Source organism: Syngnathoides biaculeatus, chromosome 4 (assembly GCF_019802595.1).
Source record: "Syngnathoides biaculeatus isolate LvHL_M chromosome 4, ASM1980259v1, whole genome shotgun sequence".
NCBI lineage: Eukaryota > Metazoa > Chordata > Actinopteri > Syngnathiformes > Syngnathidae > Syngnathoides > Syngnathoides biaculeatus.
In genome coordinates this window covers 29944340-29963796 of record NC_084643.1, presented here as the reverse complement: position 1 = coordinate 29963796, position 19457 = coordinate 29944340, and the positions used below count along the sequence as shown (strand labels likewise).

Sequence of the window (19457 nt, the reverse complement as noted above, 5' to 3'; positions counted from 1 at the left end):
GTCTGTATTTGTATGCATTTCAATTCAATTCTAATCTCTCTCAGTCACATGCGTCAATGAAATAATGATTTTGTTGTGTGTTTGTGTGTGTGTGTGTGTGTCTTTTTTTTCTATTGTTCAAAGCAAAGCAGCTATTCTGCTCAAATGTGCTGCAGATGAGCTTTTACAAGGCCTTGGGCAAAATATTAAGATCGGCTCCCAGTATGATGCGGTACACTCAAAACTAACACAATAATAACCATATGGTGAAATGAAGCCCTCGTTAAAAGGGAGCATTGTTATCTTGAGAGACAACGTTTTGTAAACAGCTTTTGTATGTAACTCATTAGGTTGTGGCCAGTGAGTGTAAAAGATCGATGTAAAACCCTTAAAATGCAAAATTGTGAAAATAATACGTGCAGCATGGTGACTAGTGGTGAGCATGTCTGGCACACAGTTTTGAGGTTCCTGTGCGCGCGTGGGTTTTCTTCAGGTACAGTTAACCATACCCCAGCGTCCGCCCAAATTCCAAAAAAGATTGTAAGACATTTTCATTTTATCTCCCAGTGTGAATGTATTTATATGGTCTGCAATGTGTACCCCGCCTCTCCCCTGAAGTTAGTTGGTAAAGGCTTTGGCTCACCCTTGACCCAAAAGAGGACATGTGCGCTATAGAAAATGAATAGATGGATGGAAATATCTTTACACTCCTTTGATTTTGCTGGGTAATCAAAATGCCCCACCCCCGTTGCCTAGGGAACAGCTCATCTGTGAAAATTGATGCTTCTTGCGGAAATTAAAGAAAACACATTGTAGTTTAGTGTCGGTGGAAGCTGCTTGAACAACGCCATTTTGTGGTGGAATAAAGGTCCTATTCATAAAGCGGAGTAGATGATGTGAGCTGCCGCTACAGTGCCAACGCAGGCCAGATGGGGAGATATACGGTACCCGTAATGACGGACCCTGAACTCTTGGGGGAAGATGACATGAAGCTCAGACCAATGCAAGCGGAATGAAGAATTCCCCATTTGGAAGGCGGCGTGGGCTGACAGTCAAGCGTCATTATGTGAGTCAGTCGACCGGCACTTTGTCACTGTCGCTGTCTTTAAATGGAGACTTTTGTTTTCAGGAATCGTCAAGATTGATGACATTCTCGCCAATGTTTGAGCGATGATGTACAACAAAGTCATTTTGTTTAATGTGAAACCACTTTGAAAAATGGCACATTCCGCGGCCTTGTCCGTTCTCTGAGAACAAATACAGTATAATACCATGCATTGTGCCATAACTTTAATCTCCCTTTCAGTCAAAGGCAACACAGACGTCATATCCAGGATATTGCCGAAATGAATGATGTCATTTGGTGAGGCCAACTTGGAATCCACAGTAACAAATCTCCTACGATTCGCTTTGATTTCTTTCTGTCAGTCCAAAATAAATGTACTGCGGAGGAAGTCTGAAGTCAACTACAATCTTAGTGGACACAGCAATACGCTTCAGTGACACTGTCAGAGGGGTATTCATTTAACAATAAGTTTATTATTGTGTTGTAGCACCGCACTGCATCATACTGACAGTGCTTTCTAATACACTATTTTGACCCAGTCATGGGGCTACATAATGTACAGCAGGGGTGCTCAATGCGTCGATCGCGATGACCGGTCGATTGCAAGGCAATCTTGGTCAAACGCGGGACGGCTTCCCCCCCGCCCCAAAAAAAAGACGTCAGTCAATATTCCCTCTAAACTTTGTGCATGCGCAATTGTGCACCGCTGATGCAGTCTCATCGCAGATATTCTGCGTTGCTCGCAAAAGAAACTAATAATCCAATGCAAATTGAAAGTGTAACATACAGCTATTCAGTTTGTGGCATTTTGCAATGTGATTTAATGAGTGAGGGATGACTGGTTTCTACATCCAATGGCACAATTCACATACATATTGTAGAAAATGTAAAGAAGCCACTGGTTTCTTTTAGGCAGCATACAGAACTTTCTCTCACGACGACCGCTGTACCCCCCCCCTCCCCCGCTCTTAAAGACGTACACTCATAATTACAAATGTTACAGTAATTCAGTACAGCCCATCAATGTGTTTTATAATGAAAGCTTCCACCACCGCTGCTTTAGTTAACAACAGTCTGGGCAACATTATACAACATACAACTGCCGTAGTATGTCGGAGAAAAAATCGAAGAAAAAGGTGTTAAACTGGATGAGATTTTCTCTTTTCTGAGTGTGGAAACGTCTGGTCTCAAGCCGAAATAGAAGGTGCAGGATGAGATGGTGTGTCATTTTAAAATTCCAGCTTGGCACAGCCTGATCCAGGATGAAAGCACAGACAATACAGTGCACAAAAAGCTAATTCTGTATTATAATATAGGAGGAAACAATCTCAAAACAGTTTGGGAGCATCATCATCTCTGCTGCCCCCCGTCCTCAGTACCTTGCGAGAGGCTGGCTGCTTGAAAAGTAGATCTTGGGGTAAAAAAGTCTTAGCACCCCTGTTCTATACCATTGTCCTATTGGGGTCAAGAATGATCTTGAGATACCCCTGTTGACTTTCGGAGGGATGAGGGGCTGGTCACCTGTAAATTGTATGGCTATCATTAGAAATGAAGGTAATAGAGGACCAAGCTCTACAACAAATAACAAAAAAAAAAAAAAAAAAAAAAATGGTGTAATTGATGCATGACCCGTCTAAAAATGTTTATATTCCCCAATATTAATAGATACAGGGGCTTGACGTGTCTGCAAGCTGTAATTTGGGAGTCAGCAGAATAATTTGCAATAAAATGTCATGTATTTTTTTTTAATTCAAATCTCATGACGGGTGCACCAATAAAACATACTAAACCGATTACTTCGCTCTGCCTTAGCTCTGAACCAATTAAAAGTTCTAATATGATTGTGACGTATCATGTAAATCTGTCATCCTTTCATCACTTTACGCATGAATTGAAATAAAAATAAACTCACTGAAATTGCCTGACCTGAGAGTTTTGGTCATTCTACAGGTTTCAATGACTGATATTTGTTGCAATTCGACTGGGAGATTTATTGAATATTCAGAAATGCCAGACCTCCAAGTTAACATGAATACCGTATATAACTTCTAAAGACATCAGTGGCAGTAAATAAGGTAAATAACACTTTGTACATACAGTAACAGAGCAGAGACCGTACTAGAGAGAGAAAGAGAGAGAGAGAGAGAGTGAGAGAGAGAGAGAGAGAGAGAGAGCTTCAGATGTACCTAATAAAGTGCCCCCAATATGTTTAAACAACACTCGGCTAAGTGAGCTCGCGTGTTGTGATGATGTCATCTCCTCTAGGAGCATTCTTCCTCGCCTCCTGCAGGCAAAAGGCAAAATAAGTCTCTCTTACATTCCACCCGTCCTCCAATGAGGTCAGCCCCTCTCGCAGCGCCCTCTAGCACCCTCCCTCCCCTCCCCCCCTTCAATAAAACGCGCGCGATGCCTCCACACGCGCGCAGTCAGTGCTGCGTTCACTGCAAGGCGGACACTTCCTTGCCATGAGCCAGTTTAGCGCTGACTTTTTACTTCCTTCGAGATATTAATTGCGCCGGCGACACGCACGCACTCCCCACGAGGGAGCAAAAGAGTGTTGGGGGGGGGGTTTAGAATGCTGAGCGACGGAGAAGTCGCACTAGTTGGTCGCTGTGAGCCTGCACAGACCTTGACAAGCTGCGTTCATGGATTGACTCCATGACTGCCATTTGACTTTTTATCCCCCATTCACTTTCGTTTTTTTTTTTTATTTTTTTTTTTTATTTTTATTTTTTTAGGTTAATTGATCAAAATTTAAGGACAGTGGATTATTATGGCATCGACGGGCCGCTAATTTGGAGTTGAACGAGGATACTGTTTTCACCCCCTTTCAAATCACGGATTAACCTCTGGAATAATTAAAAGAGAAACTATTTGGAAACCACATCCTCGCTCCAACATGAGGTCCCTCAGCGCGTGGATTTGCGTATGCAGCTTTCTTCTGCTCTTTGGTGAGAGCTGAAATGAAAAAAAAAAAGTCTTAATAGTATCGTCGTTGCTTTTCAATGTCGATGTGAGAGTACACTTGCAACGTTTAAAAGGCGATGTGACGTCTCCAAAATACTTTTGAATCATGCACATTAGGATGATTACACTGTCATGCATGTATGATAACGTTTTGATGGCACCACATTTGCATGTGTTGGCAATTGTTTCTTAACGCTGCCATTTTCTCATTTGAGGAGGACTGATAGGAATTTAACTTTTGGTGTCACCAACACAAACGTCTCAAAATGAAAGGCAGCACAAAAATTCACGCTTCAACTTCATGTCCCCGTCATACTTGGTGTTCTCTCATTCAGTGGCAGCTGGCTTTTCAAGATGACCACAAGGGGTCGCTCTTGTCCTTCCACCTTTCCCCACTCCACATCTGCGGGATTGGGTCCTGATCTTGAGCCTTGTGACATGCGGACACCCCTGACAGGGTGCCCCTGTGACCCCATATTGTTCCATGAACAAACAAGACAGTACAACATGAGCTTGACAAACAGCTGGCCTTTTACTGTCACGTGTGATTGATTCATCAGAGATTTGACCAAATGTTGACTGGTGCGGAGTAGTTGGCAGCATAAAATAATGTAACAAACGAGTAACATTTCCATGCTCTTGCATAACATTGTGACAAATGGGGCTGCGTCGCACAAGGCCTCCAGCGGACCATGAAATATTTTTTTTACGGTCTCGCTTGTGCGCGCGTTGACGTCTTGTCGCGGGCCATCAACCCTATTTATGGTTGCCATGTTCAACCTGTTGCCGCCATAAAGCAGGAATAAAAGCTCTGAAGTTGAACACCGCAAAACACTCAACGCTATTTGTCTCCTCTTAGACGAGACCTTGAGTTCCTGGAACGGCGCTTCGGCTTTGTCCGCGCTCTTGGCTGACGGGCAGCCCGGGTCCGAAGTCTCCGGGACCCCGTCGGAATGGGTGGACTGCATCCAGGCGAGCGACATGTGCAACCAGAACCCTCAATGCAGCTCTCGGTACCGCGTGATGCGCCAGTGCCTCGTGGGCAAGGAGAAGGAAGCCATGCTGGACAACAACAGGGAGTGCCAAGCGGCCCTGGAGGTGCTGCTGGTCAGTCCGTTGTATGACTGTCGCTGCAAGAGGGGCATGAAGAAGGAGCTGCAGTGTCTTCAGAACTACTGGACCATCCACATGGGACTCACCGAAGGTAGGAGGCACAAGGTTTTGGCTCGAAATGCGGCAGCTGTTTTCCTGCAGACTAAAGCGATGGTTCCCAACTGAAGTGAGCCAAGGCGCATATTTGACTAGAAGAAATCTCAACCCACACCACCAAGAAAAATGTCACCAAAAAATATGTATTCGGAAATAATGGTCTCATCTCAATTCGCTCATAAATTGGTTCTCTTTGTGTGGAATCGAGGCCTGCGCAGTTGAACGCAAAGCTATGATTCTGATGTATAAACGACAACAGGTGGCTATGCAGCTTCATTGTACCTAACGGAGGAACTGTTAATTGTTTGGCCATTCACTATATGTTGGTGCCATCGATAGAGAAACAAACATAAATTGTCTTGAGAAGTGTAACTCAATTTCTCCATACATTTGAACCAGGGTCTATTCATCACTTACTTACTACACAATCAACAACGTTTTTGGATTGCTTTTACTGTAATTCATCCCCGCCCCCAACACACACACACACACACACACACACACACACACACACACACACACACACACACACACACACACACACACAAATTGTACCTAAATAGATTTCTTTAAAAAATTAACTAACCCTTGTACGAGGCAGCACGGTGAATGACTAGTTAGAGTGTTGGCCTCACAGTTCTGAGGTCCAGGGCTCAAATACCAGCCCCGCCTGTGTGGAGTTTGCATGTTCTCCCCGTGCCTGGGTTGGTTTTCTCCGGACACTCTGGTTTCCTCCCACATCGCTAAAACATGCATTAATTGGAGACTCTAAATTGCCCCTAGGTGTAAATCTGAGTGTGAATATGTGTGCAGTGATTATAGTGAAGATAGCTGGGTTAAGCTCCAGCCCACCCGCGACCCTCGTGAGGATAAGTGGCTCAGAAAACAGATGGATGGTACTTAAAAGTTCAATCAAACTGAACTCTACTTAGGAAGTGTTTCAGTCCACTAGTAGTACGCAAACCACAACTTGAGACCCTCTGCTCTAAGTCCTATAAATCCTTGAAAGGGTTGGAAGATGGGCACCACTTCACCTTTAGTTGACGCTCTCTACCCCGGTGTCCTCTTAAGGAGATGCTTCAAGCTCCCGGATGAAAAATACACGCTTTTCCTGCTCGCTCCATCCTCTCCAAGGTAATGGAGCTATAATGGGATTACATTAGGAGGACCTGTTATGGTAGACTTATTGTTTTTCACCTAAAGTGTTCCATATTACCATGTAATTAGGTTATACTTGTGTAGCCCAATAGCTCTTATGTGTCCACTTACACGGCACATAAAATAGCACTCTTGTTGTAACCCTGAACTCTTTGGGATTTTACACTGAAGCACATTTAGAGAGTGGAAAAAGTCCCTTCGTTTACGCTGTGGCCCCACCTCCATCCATCCTTTGGCGCGTCAGCCGCCTTGTGCTCCGTATTAAGAGAAATACTACAGCTGGAGTCAGTGTGTCCTATAGATGAGGCTGAAAAAAAAAGTTTGACCGAAGGATGACTTGGCTCTGTGGTGGCAGAACACAAAGTCGCAGTGGCAGCGTTGCCCCGTAAAGCCCGCCACGCACTCAGCTGTTGTGACACGCGGGGTCACGGTGGGAATGTCTTTGAGGATTGCGGACTTTAGCGTCGTGATCCGTGACGCGATTCCCCAACTCGGCTGCTCACAGCTCCAGCTTCACTTCATCACACTGATGGCAGCAGAGAGTCCCGGTCGTGAGGTCAAGGCAAATCGAATGACACGGATGCTCCTCGGGCCTCGTGTCTCTCTCGGTGCTTGACGATGTTTTCCTCGCTCCCCGTTTGAGTTCTCCCAGTGACGTTTTATCTTGTATTCATTCCAATGCGTCCCATAAAATTGCCCGACTGTCTCCGTGTGTTCTTCACAAGAGGATGTGTTTCATACCCAGGTCTGCTGGCCTGTTTTTGGGCCTGTCGCCCTTGGATATGAAGCCCGCTTTAGCACAAACTAAGCACAGTTTTAATCTAATCATCATCCATTGTGCCCTCGAGTGTGCTTTTATTAACATTCTACAACACCCTTCTCTGGACACTTGACTCGAAATACACCATCACAAAATCACTCAACTGGAATGTGTACTTTAATGTAATTCATACGAATAGAAAAATCTAAAAACAGGAATATTGTAAAAGGCTTTTTTTTTGGGCTGGATTTTTGCACATTTGTTGAAACAGTTATTTTGAGCACAACTCTAACATTCGTCTTACGATGACAACTTGGGGCAAGAATCTAAAAGCGTTCATGTAGGGAAGGGGTGCTCAATGCGTCGATCGCGAGGCAGTCTTGGTCGATCGCGGGACGGCGTGCCGAAAAAAAAAAAAAAGTCAGCCAATGGTCCCTCCAAACTGCGCGCGTGCACAATTGTGCACCGATGATGCAGTCTCTTCACAGATATTATGCGTTGTGCGCAAAAAAAATAATCCAATGCAAAATGAAAGTATAGCATAGAGCTATTCAGTTTGTTGCATTTTGCAATGTGATTCAATGAATGAGGGATGGCTGGTTGTTACAGCCAATGGCATATACATACTGTAAAAAATGGAAAGAAGAAGCCACTGGTTTCTTTTTGGCAGCGCATAGAACTTTCTCTAACAACGACCGCTGCTCCGCCATACTCTCTTTTCCAAGTTTACGTTACACCCGCCCGCCTCCCCTCTTAAAGACGTGCACTCATAATTATAAATGTGACAGTACTTACGCAGCCCATCAATGTGTTTTTTAATGGACGAGATTTTCTCTTTTCTGAGTGGGAAAGGTCTGTTCTGACGCCAAAGCAGAAAATGTGGGTTGAGATGGTGTGTCATTTTAATATTCCACCTTGGCACAGCCTGATCCATGATGAAAACACACAAAAAGCTAATTCTGTATTTTAAATATAGGATATATAACATAACATTAACCTTAAAACAGTTTGGGAGCATCATCATTATCATCACCTCTCAGCAGTATTGGTAACTACAGGGAGTCCTCAGGTTAAGACGGTCTCGACCTAAGACATTTCGACTTTACAAAGCCTATCCCCCGTCTGCCATTTTGTCTGGCTAATGCTTGTCCGTGTTTGTGCGCCGGGAGTATCTTCGCATTTTTCGCCCTCCGTTTTAGACATTATCGCCCCAAAGAAGAAAGCCGTATCTTTTAGCAATGCTTCCTAGCCAAAAGAAAATCCATTACCATGGAAACGAAGCTCAAGAACATAAAATGATTGGAGAAAGGAGAGACACCAACACCACCAAGGCTTCAATCGGTCGACCGTGGTGACAATTATTAAAGACAAAGCCCGTGTCTTAGCGCTTGTGAAGGGTTCCATTCCTATGTCGGATACAATGATCACAAAACAAGGTTCTTTGATGGAGAGGATTGGGGACCAGGTTCCTTCGCAATAGCTAAGCACATCCTCCCTTTCTTCTTCTCCATCCACCTCTCAGCAGTACTGCTCAGTACATCATCTTGTTTATTTCAATGTATTTGTTTTTTTTTATACAAAGTATTTTGATGTAAATTCTGACTTTAATAGTGGAATCCGATTTAAATCTAAATTAAGTTAAGTCACTACTGTAGGAACGGATCTCAGTCGTAAACCGAGGACTCCCTGTACAGCATCTTATTTTTTTCCATTTCAATGTATTTGTTTTTTTTTTTGTACAAAATATTTTGACGTAAATTATGACTTTAATGGTGAAATCTGACTTACAACGAAATTCGAGTTACATTACCAGCATAAGAACGGAACTCGGACACCCTGTACGATATTTCATTTTTAACCAGCATGATGTTGACTTCACCTCCGCACACAATAATGTCCAGAAATAATTGCTGTAATTGCATACAAAGTTTTCAATGAATTTTCTATTTCATTAAATGCTCTCCAAAAGTGGGTATGAGAACGATGTAGCAGTTCTCTGTGAGTACTCTTCCCAGATTCTGAAAACATGCACGGTAGGTTCATTGAATGGTGTAAGCGAACGCTTCTCTCTCTCTACATGCAGACCAGGGTGTACCTCGCCTCTTCCCTAAAAGTCAGCATTGATAGCCTCCAACTCATCTGTGACACTGAATAGGGAAAGTGGCAGAAAATAGATGACGAGGACATACTGTAGCTTTGGTGTCGCAAATGAAAGTCTTTAGAAGAGGAGGTGTATGGAATTTCAATCACATATCAAAGATGCATGCCCTCTTTAAACAAAAAAGATACTTGGAACGGAGCGGTTTGATTGGCAAGGGGCATTAAAAAGAGGGTATATCTTTAACAGCATAGCTAATTTGTTCTTATAGCAGAAAAGATTACATTTCAAATGAAGCAATAAACTCAACTTTATTCTCTAGAATTAAGTGACTTTACCATCTGAAGGTCCACAAAACATAAAAGCGTCGACATTGGAAACGACCTTGATGAAGTCTACGTCCTCAAACGCTCCAATTTTCTGCAGCTCCTCCTTATTTGAAATGACCTTATACGATAACCTGAAGACTCAACCAGCGGGTGACAATAGAAAGCGGCATCATCAGAGCGCCTTTTCAATTCCCTACTACAAACAAATCTTGCTTTTACATCTTTTCAATGCCTTGCCTTTAAAGTCAAGGTTTGACACTTGCAGTCGCCATAAATTGACTTACATAAGTTGAGTCGGCTGTACTGTGGGAGACGTTTTTGTAAAAACATTCAATGTCAGATCCTTGTTGAGTTACCATATATATACACAGTACACTTTATGAGGTAAAGGCCAGATGATCACCCGGCACATGCACCAAGAGATTGTGCGGCGTTATTTTGTTCAACGCACAATAGGGGAGAGGTGTCCTAGGGCATCCCGTGGCTGACACCCAATGACAATGCCTCTGCTCACCCTGAACATCCAACAGTTTCAGGCAAAGGGGAAAAGATGTAGTTTGGATTTGAAATACACTTGGAACCATACACGATATACAGTATGCCAGTCCTAGAACTCTTCTGACACACCTTGCAGGACATCCATCCATTCATTTTCTGTATCACTTTCCTCGTTAGGGGCATGGGTGAGCTGGAGCCGATCCCAGCTGACTTTAGGGAAGTTGCGGCTTACAACCTGGACTGGTCACCCACCAATCGCATAGCCCATGTGTCAGGAACCTTTTCGACTAAGAGAGCCAAAAAGGCCAAATATTTAAAAATGTAATTTCAAAAGAGCCATACAGTATTTTAAAAACTAAGTACAAGTGTATATACGCATTTCTGCAAGACCAACACTTTTAGAGTACAATAAGGCTCTGAATTATCTTAAATAACGTTGTTACACTGTTGTTCACCAATGATGACGAAAGTACTTCTTACCGTTAATGCGACAGCTAGTGGTGCACGGTTTTGCTGATGGCTTTGGAGTTCATACATCGTCAGACTAAGCTTCACGAAAAGTGTTGAGGCTTCCATCTGTTCATCGTGAACGGAATTCAATTTGATCTGCCATCATGCCGGTCCGATGGTGAATAGTTCTTGCCGACAAAGGCACGTCTTTTATTCGTTTGATTATCTTTTTGCGAAGTTGGGAAAATGTTTCTTGCCGAGGTCGAGTGGGAATTCTTTGGCATACTCCCCATCTGTGAATTTAAACACGCTGCAGAACCCTCCCTCTCCACAAAGGCTGTCCATTCTGGTTGAAAATTTCAGTACTCCTCATTTTTTTTTTTTTAAGCGACCTTTGTCAAAAGCGTTTCCCTATTTAGTTGTTCCGACACGATCAGCGTTAGACTCTTCTCCACCTCTGGACATGGACAACAACGCAAAAATGACGGAAACCCCACTGGGACAAACCTTCTCTGCACGACAGAAATCACATGTACAGTATGTCGTTATGAGGTCTCCGTGAGCCATATGCAACCACCAAAAGAGCCAGGTATAGCTCGCAAGTCATAGGTTCCCGACCCCTGGCATAGCTTATAGACAAGTCCTTACATGAACACCGAAGGACAATTTAGTCTTCACTGAACCTGCCGAGCATGTTTTTTTTTTTTTTTTTTTAAGTGGGAGGAAACCATAGGTTAGTACCCCCCGAAAATCCAACCAAGCACAGAGCTAAAATGCAAGCTCAACACAGGAAGGCTCGATGGAAATCTCCAACCTCAGAACTGAGAGGTAGATTGTCAAGTACACAATGCTGCCAGAAAACATACTGAAAATGATTCCAATTTTAAATTGCTGTTACTGACAGTAAAGTGTTTCGCCAGACTGATGTTTTACTGCATGCATTCAGTTCCCACCCAGTGAATGTGAATGTCACTATGAATGGTTTGGCTCTACCGTCCGAGTCGAGTCTTCTTTTCATTCATCAAACTGGGATCGACTTCTCCACCCGACCACGAGCGGGATACATGGCATAGGAATTTAATGGATGGCAGTCATAATTGATATTCTTAATTATTGACTTAATATACTGTACATTTGTAGTAGATTTCTTTGGCATCGCTAAGTGTCATCACATGGTTCTACAGCCTTATATGGTGAAACATGTGATGTCCATTTCAGCTTGTTGAACTTATCAAATATAGTTTCTTGGCCTATAAATGAATACAAAAAGAGCGCACTGCTGCCAATTATCAGCATCACTTTGCAAAAAAGTACTTGCTCTCGTGTCAGAAACATTGTGAATTTCATTGTTTGGATGTGAGATATCTTCCACGCTTCGCCTATAAACTGTGATTTGTGTAATATACTGCTAGCCGGAAAAAAAAAAAAAAAGTTGAGCTGCTCTTATGAAAACAGATCATCAGGCTCGCAAGAAGCCCTAAGGTTGCAAGACGCCCTTGTAAAGTTCATTGGTAACAGCACACAATGTCAAGGCACTCAAAAAAGATAATAAAATTGTAGAGTCAATACATGTCAAAGGTTCTTGCAAATAAAACATTTTGTTGTTGCGAACAACAACGAAATACAATTTCTGTATTTCTTGCCAAAAACGAACAGCCTGAACCTTTTGTTCACGTTGAGCAGTAGTGACTATTTGTATATCTAAAAAGTTGTCAAAAATCAGCTGTGCCGGGAAAAATGTGAAAGTCACACCGATGTCCACGCAACATCAGTGAAAATAGGGTTACGTTTTGACTTTTCTGATGCACTGAATTGTCTTCCCTGTTGGAAGTACACTGAAGCCCCACTATAATGAAAAATTCAGATTTGTGCACCTTCACTGCGGTACACTGTTGTGCAGCAATATGCAGGGCAGAGCTGAGATCCACCGGAATAGATGGAGGAAGGAGATGAGGACACCCCTTTGTGTATCACTTTTTGCTGTTGAAATATTTGTTGTTCCCACAAGGCAGAAATAATAGAAGGCGGAGCATTATGTAGGCGCTGTTTGTTCATGATGACAATTCCAGCTCTTTTTAGAGAACCGACTCGTTTGGATCAGCTCACTAATAAGAGCCGCCTCGTTTGTCTCTCGAAAGAGCGCTTCAGATTTTTTTTTTTTTACAGAAATTCATTTATTGCACCAGAATAATGTAAAATTATGCAGACTTGTAAAAACACACAGTATAGAATATCCTTTTACTTATTCACGCTACTAGGCGCTACAGTAAAACAAAATTCAAAAACAAACTTAACCACTTGGAGTTGTACTAATGACTATTTTAAGCTTTTAATTTCATTCAGTTAAGCAAATTTAAAGCGTTCCAGTTTTGGAGAAGCTTCTCTCAGAAGGGATTGACATTGCTGCAATGTGTAACAGCTGAATTAGCCACACCAGAATCCTTCACCAACAGCAGGTTCAAATATTTGTCTTTTCTTCTTCTCGTCGCACGAGTGAGTGCCTAAGCAGGTTTTGCAGCCAGCCCGATAAAGTTTTTTTTTTTTCCACGCAGACTTAACACCGCCCTTATACTGTCAATGAAGTTTAAACGTGTCCAGATTTTACTCTTTTTCTTGCTATTACTAATTTTCGTAACTATACCTTTTCAGCATGTTTGTGTTTTCTCTTTCGGGCCGTTGCTCTGTTTTTCACTTCCTTCCTCCGTTGCTGTGTTCTCCCACCTCTTTTCCTCTCTGCTTGGCGCAGACAGAGAGAAAGAAAAAATGAGACGCCACCACACATATTGACAAATCACGTGTGGCCTCTTTCATTTTTTTGGTAAAACGATGAAAGCAGCTCCCGATCACAAGTTGGCTGTCATGGTTCGCTTCAAAGATGTGGATCTTAGAGCAGTTTCGTTTGCGAGCGACATCAATCCTGTTTGCATGTGCTGTTCCACCTTTTGAGCCAAAGTAGCACTTGTTTGAAGGTTTTACAATTAAGCTACTGTAAATGCTAATTTCTGTTAGGTCGTTTATGGCGTTTTCCATGATTTGGCATTAAACCAGCTGACTTGTGTTTGAAAAAATTACATGGTTTGCTTGAATATTTTAATGTTTCAATAAATGTATATTGCTTGATTCTCTTCCATTTTTTCGTCAGTTTTTATCCTATTTGAACAGTCCGAGCATGACAGCTAGTGCAAAGGGACATTTTAAAACTTGTGTTTTTTAATACATTCAAATGTTTTCAAAGCATGTTGGTGAGATAAAACACTGAAAAAATATTTTTGATTGTAGATTTTGATGAGTGGGACAGGAACATATTCCTTGCATTAAATGAGGCTTCACTGTATATTCATTACTGTAAGTCTGATCCGAGTGCTTTAGAACAGCTCTACCTCCACAGTTTCCTGCCAGATAACAAGGGTCCAAATGTGAGTATTTAAGCCATCTGCAGTGGTACTGTTAACAGGAAATGGCAGATGAATGTTTCACTGCGACACTCATCAACAAATAATGAGTGGTTCCTGCAGTGGCTATACAACACAAATGATTATTCAAAAATGATGCATGGTCTCGAACACCTATAGGGAGTCAGCCATGGGTCTCTTTCATTCGCGCCCTAGGTCTGAAGTAGCCTTGCAGCACGGCAGCGGAACAGAACATTCAAACGATCACTCGCACACCTTGAATATACATTATTTCCTCGACTCAGCCGTGAAAGAGCTTTCATGAGGACCTTTCAGAGAGCTTGAATTAGCTGAGCCAGCTTCCTCTGCAGCGAGAGAACCAACACCGCCGCCACCCACATCCACCAACCCCAATCATCCACACGGCAATTTATCTGGAAATAGTTCAAAAGCAAATTAGCATCTATGTTCCAGTGGAAGAACTTGACAAACACGCTGTGCTAAAAACTAGGGATGATACATTTTCCTGGCTCAACCAACGATTAAATTAACCGATTTGTTTCTATTTCTCAAAACTACCGGTATTTTCATTAGATATTGCTTCTGCATGCTCCGAATTCCTGTTTGCATGTCCCATTTTGAACCACTTTTTTTCCCCACAGTGGGGATCTCCATGAATATAGCTCGATTTACCATAACTTATGTCATGTTACTTCAAATGCAATTACTCCACCATCAATTGCACATCCACAGAAATCTTAATCAATGTCATACGTCAGTTCAGTTGAAGGATAGGACAAACATGCATGTTTTTGGAATGTGGAAAAAAGCCGTATTACAGACCAAGCATGAGGAAAACATGCCAACCACACAGAGTCAGAGATGGGAGTCAAAGCCAGAACAGCAGATAAGTGAGGCAGACATACGCACGAAAACCGGTATACTATGTTGCCCTCTTTGAAAAACTGAAGAGCAAATTTTAACAAAATCTGTTTTCCCTTCTGTCTCTGTTACAAAAATAATCCAGAAAGTGATTAAATGTCCCAAATCCTTTTGTCCTTGGGTCATATCATATCATAGCGTCAATCCAAATTTCTTAGAAATCCTTCTAATACTTTTTGGGGTATGTCCATGTTATAGAATAAAACAAAATTTAATCAGCTGGTCCATGAGTTATACTGACGCTATACTCAACATATCATCCACTGTATTTTCTGCTGGATCTCCTCTTCAGGGTTACGAGGAAGCTGGAGTACAGTGCAGATGTGTGAAAGGCAGAGTCTGCACTGTACTGGCACTCATCCAAACCTATTGACATTTTTTTCAAGATATTCCAGTCACCAACAATCCAATTTCTAGGTACCATCGTGACCTCGAACATATGTATCCATCTGTTTTCTGTACATTTATATTTTCATTAATAAACATGTTTCAATATAGAATACAGAAGTACCGATGACGAGTGAAACCTCATTTATCACTGAACATTCGTTCCAGACCCATCCCAACCACGATGGTAAAAAGCCACAATATTGAGAGACTTCAAAAATTGGACTGTTTTGGTTATCTCAGAAGATGAACTGATGAAGTTTGCACACATGGGAGGCAAAATGTTTTTCAAGAATTTCAGAAGAGTCCATTTGTGATGGATCAAATAACTGTAATAATGCAATGACATGGGTAATGCTCCACAGGCATTGTTGTTCATTGTTCGATCCCTCCCACACATTTAAAACATCTAAAATGGAACATATTTAGAAAAAAACTTTCAAAGTAAAACTAGTCCCTTGTACTGGATTTCACTGTTGAGAAATGGTAGCGAATTGTCTTACAAAATTTTGAGGAAACAGAAGACATATCTCCCTTGCAGTTCTCCAAATGGGAGGGAAAGCAGGCTTCTGTCAAACTGTTCATTTGTTACTGGAAAAATATGAAACAAGCAAACAAATGAAAACCCACAATCTTAATATTAATCTATTACGTAAAAACGCCATAGACAGACAAATGAGGATACATGCCTTTGTTGCTCCTTGAACACACATGGAGCAGCGTAACATGCAAACAAAGGATACAACATTACCCATTTACGAATGTGTTCAGAACATTTTGCAACATAGAATAAATACTATTTTCTATTTGGAAACATGTGCGTTGATAAAAACATAAGTGAACATTGACTTTCATGACACCCTGTACTCAAAACTGAATGCTGACTTTTTGTCTTGCTGGCCATTTGGTTTGTTTTCAGTATTTTCTTAAATGTCAACAGTTCAAGGTCACACTCCGCCTAGGCCATTACATCACATTAATATCACAAGTTGCTTATGATGTGTGATATCATGTTAATCTCACACGCTGGCGCTGCCACTGCCGCCAGCTTATGAGGATCCTATGAGGCAGCGGCTCTGATAGACTTGGAGAAAGAAGAAATAATGAGGGAGGAGAACAGAAAAGAAAAAGAAAGCGTGAGGAGGAGGTGGGGGATGAGGAAGTGGAGGGGGTGGGGGGGTTTACAAAGGTACATAGTATTCCTGGGTGAACCCATCATTACTATGAGCAATGGTAGCAGTCACTGGCCATTACCTTGGCCATCCACTGTCATAAGCAGAACATTTTTTCAGGCGGCCCCTCGTGTCAGGCAGATCAGGGGGAGAAGCAGCCTCCTCTTGCATGCTGAATACCCCCCCCCCAATTCCTCGCTCCCTCCTCTGTGGCCGACACAGTTAGCCACTTCATCATCATAAGAAAGAACCTGCCGATAGCTTTTGGGAGACGATCAATAAATTCTTTCATTGCCTTTCCTCCTCATCAATCCGCCTTTTCCGCGCTCGTCTCCAAATGTGAGGATCCGTTGGCCCTTCTAAGCTTCTGTGTTAATGGCTCGAGGCCATCCTGCACGGTGCACGTGGTCATGATGGGAGCATTAAGACGTCGTCCTTGCAAGCGCCACTAAATGAATGTGCGTCAACTTCCAGACCCGCAGGCTGTCATCACAGCACGGCTTGGAATGCGTGTACGTGTCTGTGTTGGTGGCAGGCTGCAGCCACTCGCTCAGCGTCGTTAATTGTAATTGCCGCTTGTTGTCAGCGGTGGCCTCCCCTCACTGCATGGAGGGGTTAAATTATTTTGTAAATACATTTTCAGACAGACTCATTATTTGGCTGGTTTTCCTTGGGGGTAGGGTAAGCGACGCAGCTATAAAGAAGGGCTAATCATGTTTTATATGAAATATTGACAGGTTTGATGGCGACATTTCAGCTGTTTTAGTTTTATAACAGCCTAAATTCGCCTTTGGTTTTGATATAAACTATAAACCGGGAGACTGATATGATGAGGCTGCAGAGCTGCTTTTAATGATCCGGGTGACCTGCGGCAACACAATAAAAGGATTTCTCCATTTTTTTCATTTTTTTTTTTTTTTTTTATCACCAAGAGTTCTCAGAAGGAAACCAGTTTTCAATCAGCAAGAGGCAGGCATATATAAAAATGGTGATTTCAGCTAAGTGAGTGTGTAACTATTGGTATTACCAACGTACATCGCCCTAGGAAATGTGAGGAGGAAAACACTTCTCTTTTCAGGTTGCCCGCCTGCACGCCACGTCGCCGCATTCAAATATGTGACTTGAAATATTATCACGGGCTAATCCAATATTCTATTTGTCTGGTCTGAAATTGAGTTTAAAATGTCAATATGACTTCAAAAGCGGCGCTGTAAAGTGAATTTATGCTCCCGGATGCATTCGTGTGAGCGGAATTCGTGGAAAGACGCACGTGCGGCGCCGGTTGACTCCATGTTTGCACCTCATGCTAATGTAATGAATTTGACATATTGCAGCGTTGGCTTCACAGAAAGCAATTTGACTCGCTTGATCTCTGACAGCTCATTCTGCAAGCTTTTTGGAGCTCTGACTGTGAAACTTTTGTCACTTTTTTTGTTTTTCCTTGAAGTGCGCGCCACAAGCCGCCGCTCTTTGTGTGTCACACGGGCCGGCTTCCATTATGCTATAGTTTAACACTGGTGTCATTTTTACGATTGGGCAATGTTGTGACTTTTCCCCAACATTAGCCTGCAGAAAAACAGGGAATGTGAAATCAATCAAACAGGAGTACAATAAGGGAGCTGTGAATGACAGTTATTAAAATTGACTTTGCTTGCAGCCATTAGAAGGTTGCCAAGAATGCCACGGAAAATCAAAAGGACAATCTCCATCACCTCGGGAGTTGAGCTTCATTGATAATGCATGTGCGAGGATGACTGATGCCGCGGCTCCGCGCAGGCCTGATGGTCTGTCATGCTCTGCGCTGGCAGAGAAAATGAAAGCAAATGGAGGCTTAATTACAGCAATAAATCGTTGCCCCGTAGCTAAAAACATCATATCACAAAACAACTGGGAAGACTTTTATTTTTTTTCTATTGCTTGATGATGATGATGATGATGATGCATGATTGGCTGAGGGGTCAAAGAGCAGTGACATTTGCGCACAAATCTTTCATTTCAGCACACACGCTAAGGATGGTTAATGCGACTTGGTAGAATTCATTCAGTGCTTGTACTAAACATGCTTTTTGACTCCATTTCTGAAGGAATCTGTTGGGCATAATTTGATCAAATCACGTTTACCCTTTGATAAAAATTCACTCAGATTACTACAAATGTGAATGCACTATAATTAGCGGAAAGTTGACATATTTATATTTGATCAAACCACATTTACCCTTTGATAAGAATTCCCTCAGATTATTACAAATATGAATGCACGATGATTAGTAGGAAATTGACATATTTTTGGATGACTTGAAAAATCTTCTTTTTTTTTAAATGGGATAAATAATTTACCTAGGGACTTGTAAATTGGAGCAAAAGACAGCATTTATGTTGTGACATCTCAAAGTTTCTCCAAATTATATATATATATATATATATATATATATATATATATATATATATATATATATATATATATATATATATATATATATATATATATATATATATATATATATATATATAATATATATATATATATATATATATATATATAATATATATATATATATATATATATATATATATATATATATATATTCTCCTAAAGAAAATAATGGAAAAGAGAAGTAATTGGTGCTTGAGTCAAATTTTATTCATTGTAAGGTAAGGCAAGTTTTTTTGCGGGACACAAATCGAAAACAATGCAACCCAAACAGCGTAACAGCTACATAAAATTACAAGAAGGCAAATGAAATGAGGCACCTTCTATAAAACCTAAATATAATCATCCATTCGTCCATTCTCCGTACCACTTATCCTCCCTAACACGGGCAGTATTGCCACAGTTTCCTTGAAAAGTTGTGAAATTGTGCTTTTCTTTGCACTTTTATGGTGCTGCACCATCACTGCACATTGTGTAAGAAACAATCACTTCACAATCGCTTCCTTCCATTTGTTGAAAAGAAAAAGCGGTCTTGGTTAAATGCTTCTGCACAACCCATTGCACTTTGTCACTACAAATTCGGATTTAGTGAGATACATTAATGATGCAAAATTTACCA

General features: G+C 41.7%; 1 protein-coding gene across 2 annotated transcripts in view; it reads left to right on the top strand.

Annotated features, from left to right (window-relative positions):
* Positions 1–775: 775 nt before the first annotated feature.
* The window catches only part of LOC133499560 (GDNF family receptor alpha-2-like), an 80684-nt gene continuing 62002 nt past the window's right edge, over positions 776–19457 (top strand). Inside the window, exons 1-2 of one of the 2 annotated variants that reach the window (XM_061817719.1) lie at positions 776–1045; positions 4872–5216. In XM_061817719.1, coding sequence (XP_061673703.1) covers positions 4994–5216 — 223 coding nt within the window. In that variant the 5' untranslated portion in view covers positions 776–1045; positions 4872–4993. Of the gene's footprint in view, positions 1046–3484; positions 3997–4871; positions 5217–19457 lie in introns of those variants that run through there. The other variant, XM_061817718.1, reaches the window with a different exon arrangement.